Raw genomic sequence first — 18124 nt, forward strand, 5'->3', positions numbered from 1 at the left:
GACGTTGATCTGGCCATTTTTGAATATTGCATGCAATTCTGGTCTCCTTCTTATCAGAAGGATGCTGTGAAACTTGAAAGGGTTCAGAAAACATTTACAAGGATGTTGCCAGGGTTGAGGGTTTGAGCTATGGGAAGAGGTTGAATAGACTGGGGCTGCTTTCCCTGGAGTGTCAGAGGCTTAGTGGTGACCTTTACAGAGGTTTATAAAAACAATTGGGGCATTCAATAGGATAAGTAGACAAGGTCTTTTCCCTGGGGTGGGGGAGTCCAGAACTAGATGGCATAGGTTTAGGGTGACAGGGGAAAGATATAAATGAGACCTCAGGGGGCACTATTATCATGCAAAGGGTGGTGCCAGAGGAAGTGGTAGAGGCTGGTACAATTGCAATATTTGAAAGGCATCTGGGTGGGTATATGAATAGGAAGGGTTTAGAGGGATATGGACCAAGTGCTGGCAAATGGGACTAGCTTATGTTGCAATATCTGGTCAGCATGAACAAGTTGAATCAAAGGGTCTGTTTCCTTTGGTGATCTCTGACTCTCTTTGACAAGGCTCCTCGTGATAAGTTGATCCAGAAGATTAAGGCAGCGGCACAGTGGCTCAATGGTTAGCACTGCTGCCTCAGCGCCAGGGCCCCAGGTTCGATTCCAGCCTTGGACGACTGTCTGTGTGGAGTTTGCACATTCTCCCCGTGTCTGTGTGGGTTTTGTTTGGGTGTTCTGGTTTCCTCCCACAGTCCAAAGATGTGCAGGTCGGGTGAAATGGCCATGCTAAATTGTCCATAGTGTTAGATGCATTAGTCAGAAGGAGAATGGGTTTGGGTGGATTACTCTTCAGAGGGTTGGTGTGGACTTGTTGGGCCAAATGGCCTGTTTCCACACTGTAGGTAATCTAATCTAATCAAGTCACTTGCTCCACAATGAGTTGGTAAGTTTGATACAAAATTAGCTTGGCCATGGAAGGCAATTGTGGAGAGGTGTTTTTCTGAGTGAATATCTGTTAGCAGTGGTGTTCTACAAGGATCAGTGTTTGGACCTTTGTCATTTGCTTTTTGGATGAAGATATAGGGGGTCTGATAAGTAAGTTTGCAGATGAAATGAAAGTTGCTTGAATAATGAGGAAGTTTATCAAAGGTGAGTGTACAGTAAATAGCAGGAAAATTAGGAGTATTAATGTACATAAAGATCTTGGAGTGCAAGTCCTATAGCTCCCTGAAAGTGGATACAGTGGTGATGAAGTCATATGGCATGCTTGTCTTCATTGGTCAGGGCACTGACTATAAAAGTTGGCAAGTTGTGTTACAGCTGTATAAAACTTTGTCGGCCACTTATAGAGTATTGCATATAATTCTGGTCACCATACGCTATAGGAAGGATGTGGATGCTTTGGAGTGGGTGCAAAAGAGGTTTACCAGGATGTTGCCTGGATTGATTGTATCACCTATAAAGAGAGTTTAGACAAACTTGGATAATTTTTGCTAGAGCATCAGAGGTTGAGGGGCAACCTGAAACAAGTATATAGAATTATGAGAGACATGGAAAGGGTGGATAGTCAAATTCTTTTTTTCTCCGGGTGGGAATGTCAAAAACTAGGGCCATGGGTTTAAAGTGAGGGGGGGAAAGTTTCAAGGAGGTGTGTGAGGCATGTTTTTTTACACACCAGTTGGTAGATGCCTAGAATATGCCATCATGGGAGGTGGTAGAAGCAACCAAGTTAGCAACTTGTTAGAGGCATTTAGACATAGGGAGTAGAGGGATATGGATCATGTGCAGGCAGGTGGGATTAGTTTAGAATGGCATCTTGGTTAACATTGACATGTTAGGCCTATGTTCTACTGTTCTGTGTTCTATTAACTTTGTGACCTGTAAAGCCAAAATATCTGGGACATCTTATGGTTATAAATTTTAACTTAGAACTGCAAGTCTTCCTTTGAGTTACAAAGAGACAAGAAATAAAGGATTTTTTAAAATGTCTGTAACTGGAAATTTGAATGGTTTTGATTCCTAAAAGTTGACAGATGAAATGTAATCTTTGTCACTGCCAATTTAACTGCCTGATACAGACTGTTGTTTATTCCACAGTGTTAGCAATTATCGAATCCAAAGTAAAGTATTGGGCTTCCCCACTTTTGGCATGGGGTCAGATACAATATTCAACTCGCACGCACCTCCAGTTTAAGATTCTCCCTCTCATGTTTAGATTCATGATTAGATTTGTCCCTCTCTGTCTCGTCTAACACATCCAACTCAACGACTTTCTAAAAGTTCTGGCTGGATCTTTGGAAGAGGGCAGTTGTTGTCGGGTTGCCACTCTATTAGGAAATTCTGCTGACTTGATGCTGTTCCACAGTTCTTCTGGAGCCTTTTAGGTCTGGCTGTTCCAGAAATGCAGAGTGCTTTGCCTATCGGGGAACTCTGAGGGGGAGCTGAGTCAGGGGAAACGCATAAACCCTCTCCATAGCCACCACCAAAATGATCTATTCCCACCCACCCACTCTTCCCCTCCCCACCCGCCCTCCATGTGGCACTAGCTGCATGTGGTAAGTATAAATGTCTAGTCTTTGAATGTTAATGAATAGTAAGTGGATGAATGAATGAGGTAAGTAGATAGGTTGGCTGTGGGGCAGCCTGCTTTATTTGAATGGGCTATCAGGTGGTGGTGTGGTTCCTTGGATCGGGTGGGGACTGTAGTTAAGCCAGCGAAATGAGGTCATCGTTAGGTAAGGTAATTTGCTGTGGTTGGGAGTTGCTGTCTGGTTACATCAGTGGAGAATAGTAAGGTCTTCGAGGAGGGTGGAAAAGTATATGCTCGAGTCTCGAGGGGTGCATTTGGTCCAAGGAGTAAGTCAGATGCTCAGGGAATAGTTGGATTTGGTCAGTAAAGTAGGCAGTGGCGACGGTTAGTCCAGTTGGGTCAGGTTTGGGAGAGTTGCAGGTGATGGGGAGGCAGTCAGGTGGTTGGAGAAGAGAGGTCAGGTTGAAAACTTATCACAGGTAATTGTGTGGTCGAGGGTTGGGGTTGGCTGTCAGTTCAGGGAGCATTAGTCCTATCCAGGTTGTTGGGTCCAAGAGTAGTTTGCTTTCTCATGTCAGATTTGTTAATCCTCTAGTTAGGAGTTAGTTTAGTACAAGTGCAATTACTAATTGTTCTTTCTTTAGTTGATTAATCAAAGAAAATTAATATTTGACATGTATTTCAAGTCATGGTTGAATTTCACAAGATCCGTTTATAATCTTGGGTTCTGTTGTAGTCCTCAATTCCTATTTGCGGCACTATTTTATAGGCTGTAAGGGAAATGTACTATGGTGTTCTCCAAATTAGCATCACAGACAGTTAATGACATGAATATGAGTAAACAGAGTATATTTTCAAAAATAACACCAACATTTTAAAATGCAGTAAACGCTGAGGCATGTAACAGCAGGAGTAGCACAGGCTGATTAAACAGACACTTGACAGATGCAACCTAAGGCAGTGAAGTGTGAAGTGATACAATTTGATGAGAAGCAGTAATATTTTTTAAAAATTCTATAATTTTGAAGAGGATTGAGTGACAGACCTCTGGGTATACACAGGGTAGGTGAAAACGCATACAAGCCTTGGTAGGCAGTGAGGGCAAAGTGGTGACTTTCCTTCATTTTTTTGAAAAAACAAGTAGAATCTGTGACTTTATAAATAGGAGCCTTGGGTGGAGTCTCCACTCCCAAAGGTCTGTGCTTTGTGGTTTAATATGTTTATTTTCTAAAGCATCAACATTACACCCCTTCCCACCATTGAACCCTCAATCCTTCCCAATTTTCCAGGTCCCACTGCCCCTAAAGTAAGCCTCATGAGCTGAATATAAATATCTGCTGTTGGGCTCACCATCATCTTCTCAAGGACAATCGAGGATCAGGCAATAAATTCTAGTCTTGCCATTGACCCTCTCATCCCAATGACAAATATAATCAAATGCTTTGGTTCTGAGGCCAAGTTTCCTGCTTGCAAGGCTCTAGCCAGCAGATTAGATTGTCTTTGTGTAGAGACTGCAGAGGGATTAGAAATTCTGCAGCTCCATAATTAAATTCTGCAGAACATTTGGGGAACCCATTTCCTGCCTGCACAACAGCTCTGTCCCATCCCCTTCAGTCCACATATAAATAATTTACTGCCAGGAAGAAATTCTACGATGGAGTGGAAGCCTTTGGTTGGGTTTGTTCTCTCTGGAGCAGGGAAGGTTATATTCAAAACCATGAAGGGGTTTGATAGAATAAATAATGGGACATGTTCCATTGGGAAACCAGGAGGCAGTGAAGTAGTATTGGCTCTGGTGTCACATGTAAGCCAGACCAGGTAATGATGACCGGGCAGATTTCTTCCCTGATGGAAATTTGCAACATGACAATGGTTACCATTAGACTTGCTTTTGATCACAGATTTTTATTACATTTGAAGTTTTGCAATCTGTCGGGGTGGGATTTGTACACATCCCCAGAACATTAGACTGGGGCTGTGGATGACCAGTCCAGCAACGTTATTGCTGCATCACCATTTCTCCATTTTAGCAAACATGTTATGTCCAACTTGATTGTTATGATCTGCAAAGCACTGTCACAAGAGCATCGTGAATAAATACAGTAGTACATTTCAAAAAGAAATGGGAGTGAATACTTGAAAGGAAACAATTTGCAGGGCTTTGGGTAGGACTAGAATAGAATTAATTGAGCTAATTGAACTAAAATAGCTCTTTGAAGGCTGGCAGAATACTTTGTACCATTCTATTTTGTGTTTTAGTGTTCTGTGATTGCAGGGAGGAGATGGATATGGTTGGCACTAAACTGGTTTAGTAACAAATGATTTATGTTGATTTAAGATTAATGGTTTTAATTGGGCAGTGTGGATCCATGTCAGCGAAGAATCTATGTTTCTGTACAAAAATGAACAGTACTGTGATCTAGCAATGAGTATAATACAGAGAAGGGTGGGAGGGGAGCAGTGTGATTGATTTTGTACAGAAAGTCAAAGGGTTAATGTTGGCGCTTCTGTTGGCTGTAGGATGATTCACTGCCCGTTCCCAGATCTTTCTATTTTTATTTAGATTTTCAACATGCATGATTAGTGTTTTAATTACAAATTCTAATCTTTGGTGATTAATCAAAATTCATCAAGGAAAGAGAATCCAACTAAGAATGGAATGTATAATCTTAATTGCAATAAAACCATATATTCTATGGGTAGATTGTAATTATCTTGAACAAATTAACTGAGATGGGTGACACTAACTTTTATATAGCCGGAATGCTAATTTTCACATAATACCATTTTACAAATGATTCTAAAAAATTCCATCCCTCAAGACTTTTAATTCCATTTCAAACATGTAGACTAATTAATATGACTTTATTATCTAGCTGTAAATTCTTACCTTGATGAAGTTATAATGACGGCAGCACAACAACTTTACGTTCCAGAATGGAACAACAACGTATACTGCTAACCCATTCATCTGTAATTATAAATAACTGGAATTTTGCTAATTTTTCAGGTAGTGCGGAAGACTATTTTTATGCCACACAGGGTGGTAACACAGAAATAGATGGAGTTAATGATGCTGAGGATTTTGAGAGGACGTGGAATGCTTTCACACTACTTGGTAAGGTCAAAGGTCTCTAATTTCAAAAGATAAATTCAAATCCATTTTGTATTTGAGTCTTGCATTCGCTGTAATGTTAAACTAGTGTCATTTTCATGCAAGTATGTTTGTTGAAGGTTGTTACATAACAACTGATCCTGGAATTTTTAGGTTGACCAGAAAGTATCTGGTAGAATTTCCACACTCAGTTGCTGTCATGGAGTCCTATTCATATCAGACAGGGCTTGCATTGACTTGAGGAATGGCTCGTTAAGTGAGGATTTCTGGTATCCAGGAGTCAAACCAACAAGGACCATCTCCCCTTAACATTTAATTATTCTCTCTTGGGAAATGTCCCACTTTGAACATGCTGGTACTACCATTGACCAAAAACTGAACCAAATCAGTCATGTAAATACAATGGTTACAAGAGCTAGTCAGAGTCTGAGAATTCTGTGGTAAGGAATGCCTCTCTGATACCAAAGCCTGTTCACAATCTTCTAGCCACATGTTGGGATTGAAGGGCTGAATGGCCTACTCCTGCTCCTTAGTCAGGTGTACTGAAGTAAGACAGGAGTGTGATTGAATATTCTTCAGTTCCCTGGTTTGGTGCAGCTCCAACAACACTAGAAGCTTGAACCATCCAGGATCAAGCACTCTGCTTGATTGGCACACCATCCACCAGCTTCAGAACTGCTCCACAGTGGCCCCATTTACAAGATGCAGCTCCCTATGATAACTGACCGCACCTTCCAAACCCATGGCAAAGACAGCAGATGCATGGGGGCACCACTATCTGCAACTTCTCTTCCAAGCCATACATTATCTTGACTTTGAACTGAATCACTGTTTATTGTTGCTTCAAAATCTTGAAACTCCCTTCCTAACAGCACTGTAGGTATGCCTGCTTCAGGACTCTGGCAGCTCACCACTGCCAACTCCAATTCGGGGCAAAAGTAGAAATTGCTGGTAAAGCTCAGCAGGTCTGGCAGCATCTGTGGGGAGAAGTCAATTAACGTTCCAGTCGAGTGACCCTTCTTCAGAATTGATGGTGGCTAGGAAAATGTCAGTTTATATGCAGAAGGTGGGGGAAGGGGCTAAGGAGGAAACAAAGGTGGAGATAAAGCTTAAAGAGGGAGAAGAACAGTTGAACAGACAAAGAACAATCTCGCTAGGAGGGCGAATAGCTGTTAATGACTATCAATGGGTTGTGTGTAATAGCAGACTACCGTATATGATAACAATGCCTGGTCGGAGTAAGGACACAGAAGAGCACAGGCCCTAAGGTTTTTTTTTAAGATTACCTAGCGTGGAAACAGGCCCTTCAGCCCAACAAGTCCACACCGACCTGCCGAAGCACAACCCACCCAGACCCATTCCCCTACGTTTTACCCCTTCACATAACACTACAGGCAATTCAGCATGGCCAATTCACCTAATCTGCACGTTTTTGAACTGTGGGAGGAAACCGGAGCACCCGGAGGAAACCCACGCAGACACGGGGAGAATGTGCAAACTCCACACAATCAGTCGCCTGAGGCGGGAATTGACCTGGGTCTCTGGCCTCAGGCGACTGACTGTGGAGTTTGTACATTCTCCCTGTGTCTGTGTGGGTTTCCTCCGGGTGCTCTGGTTTCCTCCCACAGTCCAAAAAGAAAATGTGCAGGCTAGGTGAATTGGCCGTGCTAAATTGCCTGTAGTGTTAGGTGTAGGGGAATGGGTCTGGGTGGGTTGCACTTCGGTGGGTCGGTGTGGACTTGCTGGGCCGCAGGGCCTGTTTCCACACTGTAAGTAATCTAAATCTAAAGTTATTGAACTTTTGGATTTGAATCCAGAAGGCTGCAGTGACCCCAAGGTGGAAAATGAGATGGTGGTATTCCAGCTTGTGCTGAACTTTGCTGGAGCACTGCAGCAAGCCTGAGACAGATGTTGGGCTGGGAACAAGGTAGTGTGTTCAAATTCAGGGTCTTTCTTTTCTGTGAACTAGTTTTGGTTTTTATAGTGAAATTAGAGATGGGCAATAAAAATGCTGGTTCAGCCAATGGTACCTGCATCCCATTAAAACACAAGGTTAATTTTAAAAATTAGTAACTTAATTTATTCCCTTTTGCCTTTTATTAATTTTTTTTACAAGTTATAAACTTGTCTCTCAAGTAGTTGGGTTTAAACATCTGTGTTTGCAGTTTAATGCGGAAATATCAGTTATGGGCTAAGTGGCTACCACTTTTGAATATTGTTTTGACTTTAGTTGCAGCAATGGAACTAAAATAACACTGTTGCTAATCTCTATACTCTTGGGACTGGAGTTGGTAATGATGCATTTATTTTCTTCAGGTGTAAAGGATGCACACCAGATGAACATTTACAGAGTAATCGCTTCAATTCTCCACCTGGGAAATGTGGAAATAGTGTCTGAAAGAGATGTAGACACTTGTGGTGTTGCTGTAAGTCTCATGCAGAGCATTTACTCCAAATGAAACCTCCTCCATCGACATGCTGCTGACATTAATATTTCTTATGTGTATTTAAGATGTTGAGCAGTAAGGCTTTCTGGCACAGTTGTGATCTACTTTCATGAGTAATTACTGTGCTAAGAGACCAAACTTCACTCATTTATTTCCAACTTTAACTGAACTTTAACATTTAGTTCAGTGCTTGTAAAACTTTTTTCCCATTGTCACTTTGTCTTTTTTCCCATTGTCACTTTGTCTTTTTTCCCATTGTCACTTTGTCTTTTTTCCCATTGTCACTTTGTCTTTTTTCCCATTGTCACTTTGTCTTTTTTCCCATTGTCACTTTGTCTTTTTTCCCATTGTCACTTTGTCACTTTGTTTTGAAGATGGGTGCAAAGGGGAAGAAGGAGAGAATGTGTGGAGTACAACAATAGGTTCTGTTTACTTTTCTATGTTTTAAAGTAATGAGTACCTTCCTTCACACTTCGCATGTGGAATGACCCTCGTGAGGAGGTGGTAAATGCTGATAGTTACAACATTTAAAAAATATTTAAGCAGGTACATAAATAGGGAATGTTGAGAGGAAATGGGCCAAACGCAGACAAGTGGGACTAATTTATTTCGGGAAGCCTGGTTGGCATGGACTGAAGGGTCTCTTCCATGCTGTATGACTCTATGCTGTATCCTCATGGCAGACTCGTACAAAAGGTAACATATGATATCAAGGGTGAGCTGGCAGGATGAATACAGAACTGGCTTAGTCATAGGAGACAGCGGGTAGCAGTGGAAGGATGCTTTTGAGAATGAAGGGTGTGACTGGTGGTGTTCCGCAGGAATCCGTGCTCAGACCTTCACTGTTCATGATCAACGTAAGTGATTTGGAGCAAAACGTGGCTGGTCTAATTAGTAAGCTTGTGGACGATACAAAGATTAGTGGAGTGCGGATAGTGAGGAGGATTGTCAGAGGATGCAGCAGGATATAGATCAGTTGGAGGCATGGGCAGAAAAATGGCAGATGGAGTTTAATCCTGACAAATGTGAGATGATTCAATTTGGAAGGTCAAGTACAGGTGGAAATTATACAGTGAATGATAGGAGTGTTGATATGCAGAGGGATTTGGGTGTGCAGGTCAACTGATTATTGCAGTGCAGGTGGATAAGGTAGTAAAAAAAGGTCTATGACATGTTTGCCTCTATGAGAAGGTGCATTGAGTATAAGGACAGGCAAGTTGTGCTGAAATTTTATAGAAGTTTCAGTGAGGCCACACTTGGAATATTGCATGCAGTTCTGGTCACCACTTTACCAGAAGGATGTGGTTGCTTTGGAGAGGGTACAGAAAGCATTTACCAGGATGTTGCCTGCTATGGGAGATTTTAGCTTTGAAGAAAGGTTAGATAGACTGGGTTTGTTTTCACTGGAATGCAGGAGGTTGAGGGGCGAACTCGTAGAAGTCTAAAAGATTGTGAATGGTATAGATAGCATGGAAAGTGCGAGGCTTTTTCTTGGGGTGGAGAGGTCGATTACTAGGGGGCACAGGTTCAAGGTGCGAGGGGGGTCAATTTAAAAGCAATGTGCAAGACACATTTTTCACACAAAGGGTGGTGAGTGGCTGGAATATGCTGCCAGAGGAGGTGGTGGAAGCAGACACACGAGCAGCATTCAAGAGGCATCTGGACGAATGTGTGTACTTGAAGGGAATGGAGGGATATGGATCCTGTAAGTTAAGACAGTTTTAATACGGAAGAGCAAAATGTGGTGACCCAGGCTTAGAGGGCCAAAGAGCTTGTTACTGTGCTGTTTTGTTCTTTGTGTAACAGGAATCAAGCCCCAAAGATTGTAATCATGACCAAAAATATGCAAGGAGAGAAAGGGGTTGTGTGGGTTTTAATACTCATTCTAAACTCCACAGCAGCCTTGGTGTATGCATCTCAAAATCTTGACTTAAAACACACGCCTTGGGAAACCCTTCATTAAGTTATAGCTTTAAAGTGTCTCCTTGCTGTGTGCCTTTTTCTTCTACAATGAAGATATGCAATGGTTGCCTTGGCTTATTTAAATGCATAATGTGGAGGTGCTGGGGTGGACAAAGTCTAAAAATCACACAACGTCAGGCTGTAGACCAACAGGTTTATTTAGAAGTACAAACTTTTGAACGCTGCTCCTTTGTCAGGTAGCAAGTGTATTCGGATCATGGGACATAGAAGTTATAGCGAAAGATCATTGTCATACAATTGATGGTTACGGTAGGGGATTTTTAACTTAGACTGACACCACCATAATGTTAAGGGTTTAGATGGAGAGGAATTTAAGTGTGTAGAAGAAAATTTTCTGATTCGGTATGTGGATGTGCCTACTAGACTAGGTGAAAACTTGACCTACTCTTGGGAAGTAAGGCAGGGCAGGTGACTGAGGTGACAGTGAGGGCCAGCGACCATAATTCTAGTAGTTTTAAAATAGCAATGGAAAAAGGTACACCAGATGTAAAAGTTGAAGTTTTAAATTGGAGGAATGCTAATATTGGTGGCATTAGGCAAGAACTTTCAAAAGCTAATTAGGGGCAGATGTTCGCAGGTAAAGGGATGGCTGGAAAATAGGAAGCCTTCAGAAATGAGATAACAAGGGTCCAGAGACAGTATATTCCTGTTAGGGTGAAAGGAAAGGCTGGTAGGTGTAGGGAATGTTGGATGACTAAAGGAATTGAGGGTTTGGTTAAGAAAAAGAAGGAAGCATATGTAAGGTATAGACAGGATAGATAGAGTGAATCCTTAGAGTGTAAAGAAAGTAGGAGTATACTTGAGGGAAATCAGGAGAGCAAAAAGGGGACATGAGATAGCTTTGGCAAATAGGGTTAAGGAAAATCCAAAGTGATTTTACAAATCCATTAAGGGCAACACAGTAACTAGGATAATTGAGCATAGGACCCCTCAAAGATATATGTGAAGCCACAGGAGATGACGGAGTGTTTACTGTGAAGAAGAACATTGAAGATATAGAATGTGGGGAAATAGATGGAGACATCTTGAAAAATGTCCATATTACAGAAGAGGAAGTGCTGGATAACAAGGTATGCATAAAGGTGGATAAATCCTCAGGACCTGCTCAGGTGTACCCAAAACTGTGGGAAGCTAGGGAAGTGATTGCTGGGCCTCTTGCTGAGACATGTCAATAGTTACAGGTGAGGTGCTGAAAGACTGGAGGTTGGCTAATGTGGTACCACTGTTTAAGAAAGGTGGTAAGAAAAGCCAGGGAAGTGTGGACTGGTGGGCAAGTTGTTGGAGAGAATCCTGAGGGACAGAATTTACATGTATTTGGAAAGTCAAGGACTGATTAGGGATCATCAGCATGGCTTTGTGCATGGGAAACCATGTGTCTCAAACTTGATCGAGATTTGGAGAAGTATCAAAGAGAATTGATGAGGGCAGAGCGGGAGATGTGATCTATATGGATTTCAGTAAGGCATTCGACAAGGTTTCCCATGGGAGATTGATTAGCAAGGTTAGATCTCACGGAATACAGGGAGAACTAGCCGTTTGGATACAGAACTGGTTCAAAGGTAGAAGACAGAGGAGGGTGGTGGTTGCGGGTTGTTTTTCAGACTGGAGGCCCGTGACCAGTGGAGTGCCACAAGGATCATTGCTGGGTCCGTTGCTATTCATCAGTTTATATAAATGATTTGGATGGGAACATAGGTATAGTTAGTAAGTTTGCAGATGACACAATTGGAAGCATAGTGGACAATGAGAAAAGTTACCTCAGATTGCAACAGGATCTTGATCAGCTGGGCCAATAAGCTAAGGAGTGGCAAATGGAGTTTAATTTAGATAAATGCGTGGTGCTGGATTTTGAAAAAGCAGCTCTTAGCAGGACTTGTACACTTAATGGTAAGGTCCTAGGGAGTGTTGCTGAACAAAGAGACCTTGGAGTGCAGGTTCATAACTCCTTGAAAGTGGAGTCAGAGATAGACAGGATAGTGAAGAAGGTGTTTGGTATGCTTTCCTTTATTGTTCAGTGTATTGAGTATAGGATTTGGGAGGTCATGTTGCAACTGTTCAGTTCATTGGTTAGGCCACTTCTGGAATACTGAGTGCAATTCTGATCTCCTTCCTACTGGAATGATGTTGTGAAACTTGAAAGTGTTGAGAAAAGATTTACAGGGATTTGCCAGGGTTGGAGGATTTGAGCTACAGGGAGAAGCTGAATAGCCTGGGGCTTTTTTCCCTGGAGTGTCAGAGGCTGAGGGGTGACCTTTTATGGAGGTTTATAAAATCAGGAGGGGCATGGATAGGATAAATAGACAAGGTATTTTCTCTGGAGTGAGGGAGTCCAGAACTAGAGGGGAAAGTTTGAAAAGGGACCCAAGGGGCAACCTTTTCACACCGGGTGGTGCGTGTACAGAATGAGCTGCCAGAGGAAGTAGTGGAGGCCGGTACAATTACAGCATTTAAAAGGCATCTGGATGGGTATATGAATAGGAAGTTTAGACTGATAGGGGCCAAGTGCTGGCAAATGGGACTAGATTAGGTTAGGATATCTGGTCAGCACAGATGAGTTGGACCAGAGGGCCTGTCCCCATGTTGAACTCTATGACTCAAAACTGATGTAATTTATTGACCAAACCTGGATTGCTATTAAGCCGTTCTTCTTTTAGAATGGCCTCTAGGTTTCGATTCATTAACGTGTAAATTGCAGACATTTTGCGATAAATTCAGTGTTCTATGATCCGATTTCCCCTAGCTAGCTGGCAAAGGAGCAGCACTGCGAAAGTTTGTACTTCGAATGAACCAGTTGAACTATAACCTGTTGTTCTGTGATATTTAAATGCAGCCAGTGATTGAGAAATATCCAACAATGTGGCTAATTAGTTCTCTTAACCTGAAACCCCTCACCAAATGTGATCATGTTTGATGTTCGAATAGTTTGATGTGTGAAGTCCTTTGCAAGTTGCAAATGTAACGCATTGTTAAATTGTAAGTTGACTCTTAACTGCATGGGTATGTATGAGACACTCTGAAAGATTCTGAAGTTTGTCTGAGGGCTTGGAATGTAATGAAATACTCGTCACTTGGCTTCCCTGTCAAGCTGGTGGTTGTTACTCCGTCTTGGATTCGATGCAAGTTACCACAGACCAAGTTAACTTTCCAAATAGCCAGCAGCATCTCTTAGAAATATCGTGTCGTTGGTCACAGCATGAAGAAAAGTAAAGTTGATTTGAAATTAATTGATCTTCCCAGCTTCCCCATGGATTCCTGTCAAGTGTCTACCCTTGAATGAACCTTGTTTTGAACGTTTTATCTCTCAAAGTACATCACCTAGGGAGGGAAAATGAGCTTTTGAAATGTCAATGATTTAGTGATTTGCATATTTGCAGTTGAGACAGCAATTCTGCTAAGCACCTTTACTACATAAATGGTGACCTCCACACCGTGGTGACCTCCACACCGTGGTGCTTGTCCTTGCACCTTTGCTTGGACTGAGCAACAAGATGCAATTCAGCTTAGGTGAATACTTTTTTTTGATTTAACCCCTCAAATAGGCTTTATTTGTGCAGCACTGTTGATGTGGATTTTTTTGCGATTGATGGAAGTCATTCAATCAACAGTGTTTTTTCAAAGTCTTTTTGTCCTTACAGTCCATTCATTTGTAGTTTAAAATTGCACTTTGAGGTGAGGTTGGAGTGTCAAACAGGCTGTGTCTTTTTGAATAAGAATAAATTAACATGTACATCTCTGAACTGTATAACTGGCTTGAAGGCAAATGATGCTGAAGTTCCATTTGATTTTTAGTTGAAAATCACTTGAAAATTTGTGATCAAAAATTTAATCTAGGAATAATGTCACATCTTAATTTTTAAAATCTTTACATTTGATTAAAAACTGTTTACCTTTGCTCCAACATGTCACACTGCATTGCTATTTATAGTGAATATTTCTGGAAAATTGTCGAATCATTGTTGTAAAATAAATATAGAAAAGAATATTTGTCGTAAACTTAGCAATGTGTTTGTAAAGCGTGAAACAAAATTGAAGATGTTTGATATGTAAGATAATTTTGTAATTAAATATATTTGGGAGTGATGGGAAGAATCACAGAATTGTTCCTGTACAGAAGGTGCCCATTCAGCCCATCCAATCTGAACTGGCTTTTCACCTGAGTATCTAACTCAGTGCCATCTTCCTGATTTCTTTCTTGAATCTTGCACATTCTTGCTTTTTCAAAAGGAAGTTAGTACCCAATAGAAAAATGCTAGACAGGATGCATGAGCAGAGTGAATTATGGATTCAGATAATTCCTCGAATGTATGAGTGAGCCATGCAATATAAAAATTTACAAAACAGGCCTTTTATATATAATGCTCTTCTCTGAACTGGAGGCATTCAAAAGTAAACTCATTGCTCTACTTTGTCCTTATATAGTTCAGTATCTGGTTCTATTTCAAATATCAGTGCAGTTTCCCTCTACAGTTGCCTTGGTCTTAATTGTATTCTGTACTCTGGATTGTGGTTTAGCTCCTCTTGCCAGGGGAAGACAATGTCAATGGACAATAGGTGCAAGAGTAGGCCATTCTGCCCGTCGGGCCAGCACCACCATTCATTATGATCATGGATGATCATCCTCAATCAGTATCCTGTCCTTGCCTTATCCCCATAACCCTTGATTCCACTATCCTTAAGAGCTCTATCCAACTCTTGAAAGTATCCAGAGACTTGGCTTCCACAGACTTCTTGGGCAGAGCATTCAATACACCCACCACTCTCTGGGTGAAGAAGTTTCTCCTTAACTCTGTTCTAAGTGCTGGATTAGTGGTGCTGGAAGAGCATAGCAGTTCAGGCAGCATCCAAGTAGCTTTGAAATCGACGTTTCGGGCAAAAGTCCTTCATCAGGAATAAAGAGAGTGAGCCTGAAGCATGGAGAGATAAGCTAGAGGAGGGTGGGGGTGGGGAGAGAGTAGCACAGAGTACAATGGGTGAGTGGGGGAGGGGATGAAGGTGATAAGTCAAGGAGGAGAGGGTGGAGTGGATAGGTGGAAAAGAAGATAGGCAGGTAGGACAAGTCCGGACAGGTTATGGGGACAGTTACTGAGCTGGAAGTTTAGAACTAGGGTGAGATGGGGGAAGGGGAAATGAGGAAACTGTTGAAGTCCACATTGATGCCCTGGGGTTGAAGTGTTCCGAGGCGGAAGATGAGGCGTTCTTCCTCCAGGCGTCTGGTGGTGAGGGAGCGGCGGTGAAGGAGGCCCAGGACCTCCATGTCCTCTGGCAGAGTGGGAGGGGGAGTTGAAATGTTGGGCCATGGGGCGGTGTGGTTGATTGGTGCGGGTGTCCTGGAGATGTTCCCTAAAGTGCTCTGCTAAGAGGCGCTCAGTCTCCCCCATGTAGAGGAAACCGCATTGGGAGCAACGGATACAATAAATGATATTAGTGAATGTGCAAGTAAAACTTTGGATGTGGAAGGCTCCTTTAGGGCCTTGGATAGAGGTGAGGGAGGAGGTGTGGGTGCAGGTTTTACAGTTCCTGCGGTGGCAGGGGAAAGTGCCAGGATTGGAGGGTGGGTTGTTTGGGGGCGTGGACCTGACCAGGTAGTCGCGGAGGGAACGGTCTTTGCGGAAGGCGGAAAGGGTAGTGGGGTCTGTTTGGAGGTGGTGGAAATGTCGGCGGATGATTTGGTTTATGCAAAGGTTGGTAGGGTGGGAGGTGAGCACCAGGGGCGTTCCGTCCTTGTTACGGTTGGAGGGGTGGGGTCTGAGGGCGGAGGTGCGTTGGAGGGCATCTTTAACCACGTGGGAAGGGAAATTGCAGTCTCTAAAGAAGGAGGCCATCTGGTGTGTTCTGTGGTGGAATTGGTCCTCCTGGGAACAGATCTGGCAGAGGCGGAGGAATTGGGAATACAGAATGGCATTTTTGTAAGAGGTAGGGTGGGAAGAGGTGTAATCCAGGTAGCTGTGGGAGTTGGTGGGTTTGTAGAAAATGTCAGTGTCAAGTCGGTCATCATTAATGGAGATGGAGAGGTCCAGGAAGGGGAGGGAGGTGTCAGAGATGGTCCAGGTAAATTTAAGGTCAGGGTGGAATGTGTTGGTGAAGTTGATGAATTGCTCAACTTCCTCGCGTGAGCATGAGGTGGCGCCAATTCAGTCATCAATGTAGCGGACGAAGAGGTGGGGAGTAGTGCTGGTGTAATTACGGAAGATCAACTGCTCTACGTAGCCAACAAAGAGACAGGCATAGCTGGGTCCCATACGTGTGCCTATGGCTACCCCTTTGGTCTGGAGGAAGTGGGTGGATTCAAAGGAGAAATTGTTAAGGGTGAGGACCAGTTCGGCCAAACGAATGAGTGTCGGTGGAAGGGTACTGTTGGGGACTGATCGTTCGTCCTCAGTGAGGGGGAGGTCTGGGGGGGATGGTGAAAACTCGGCAGGGCTGGGAGCTGGGATCAGTCCTCAGCAAAGGACTCCCCTTCATCCCCCTCCATCCACGCATCAATGAATTTAATACACGCCATGATGTTGAACAATTCTTCCGTCGCCTCCGCCTCCGAGCTTACTTTCACAATCGGGACTCCCGCCCACCTTCCGAGGACCCCTTCGCCCACCTCCAACATACTGCATCCACCTGGACACCCCCGCTGGTTTATTACCTGCCCTCGACCTCTTCATTTCCAACTGCCGCCGGGACATTAACCGCCTCAACCTGTCGACCCCCCCCTCCCCCACTCCAACCTCTCACCCTCACAACGCGCAGCCCTCCAATCCCTCTGCTCCAATCCCAACCTCACCATCAAGCCAGCGGATAAAGGGGGTGCAGTGGTAGTCTGGCACACTGACCTCTACACCGCTGAAGCCAAACGTCAACTCAAGGACACCTCTTCCTACTGCCCCCTCGATCATGATCCCACCCCCCCATCACCAAACTATCATCTCCCAGACTATACAGAACCTCATCACCTCAGGAGATCTCCCACCCACAGCTTCCAACCTCATAGTCCGGGAACCCCGCACTGCCCGGTTCTACCTCCTTCCCAAGATCCACAAGCCTGACCACCATGGCCGACCCATTGTCTCAGCATGCTCCTGCCCCACTGAACTCATCTCTACCTATCTCGACACTGTCCTATCCCCCCCTAGTCCAGGAACTCCCCACATACGTTCGTGACACCACCCACGCCCTCTACCTCCTCCAAGACTTCCGTTTCCCCGGCCCCCAATGCCTCATCTTCACCATGGATATCCAATCCCTCTACACCTCCATCCACCATAACTAGGGCCTCCAAGCCCTCCGTTTTTTCCTCTCCAGACGTCCTCAACAGTACCCTTCCACCGACACTCTAATTCGTTTGACCGAACTGGTCCTCACCCGTAACAATTTCTCCTTTGAATCCTCCCACTTCCTCCAGACCAAAGGGGTAGCCATGGGCACACGTATGGGCCCCAGCTATGCCTGTCTCTTTGTTGGCTATGTAGAGCAGTTGATCTTCCGTGATTACACCGGCACCACTCCCCACCTCTTCCTCCGCTACATTGATGACTGAATTGGCGCCACCTCGTGCTCCCACGAGGAAGTTGAGCAATTCATCAACTTCACCAACACATTCCACCCTGACCTTAAATTTACCTGGACCATCTCTGACACCTCCCTCCCCTTCCTGGACCTCTCCATCTCCATTAATGTCGACTGACTTGACACTAACATTTTCTACAAACCCACCAACTCCCTCAGCTGCCTGGATTACACCTCTTCCCACCCTATCACTTGCAAAAATGCCATCCCATATTCCCAATTCCTCCGGATCTGCTCCCAGGAGGACCAGTTCCACCACAGAACACACCAGATGGCCTCCTTCTTTAGAGACTGCAATTTCCCTTCCCACGTGGTTAAAGATGCCCTCCAACACATCTCGTCTACATCCCGCACCTCCGCCCTCAGACCCCACCCCTCCAACCGTAACAAGGACAGAACGCCCCTGGTGCTCACCTTCCACCCTACCAACCTTCGCATAAACCAAATCATCCGCCGACATTTCCGTCACCTCCAAACAGCCCCCACTACCAGGGATATATTTCCC

At 43.9% G+C, this 18124-nt stretch overlaps 1 protein-coding gene across 4 annotated transcripts in view; it reads left to right on the top strand.

Annotated features, from left to right (window-relative positions):
* myo5b (myosin VB) overlaps positions 1-18124 on the top strand; it is a 268371-nt gene that overhangs the window by 121034 nt on the left and 129213 nt on the right. For all 4 annotated transcript variants that reach the window (XM_072574380.1, XM_072574399.1, XM_072574390.1 and 1 more), the window contains exons 8-9: positions 5528-5635; positions 7949-8058. In XM_072574380.1, the coding sequence (XP_072430481.1) occupies positions 5528-5635; positions 7949-8058 (218 nt within the window). The remainder of the gene's footprint in view (positions 1-5527; positions 5636-7948; positions 8059-18124) is intronic.

This window comes from Chiloscyllium punctatum, chromosome 1 (genome assembly GCF_047496795.1).
Source record: "Chiloscyllium punctatum isolate Juve2018m chromosome 1, sChiPun1.3, whole genome shotgun sequence".
In the NCBI taxonomy this organism is placed as follows: domain Eukaryota; kingdom Metazoa; phylum Chordata; class Chondrichthyes; order Orectolobiformes; family Hemiscylliidae; genus Chiloscyllium; species Chiloscyllium punctatum.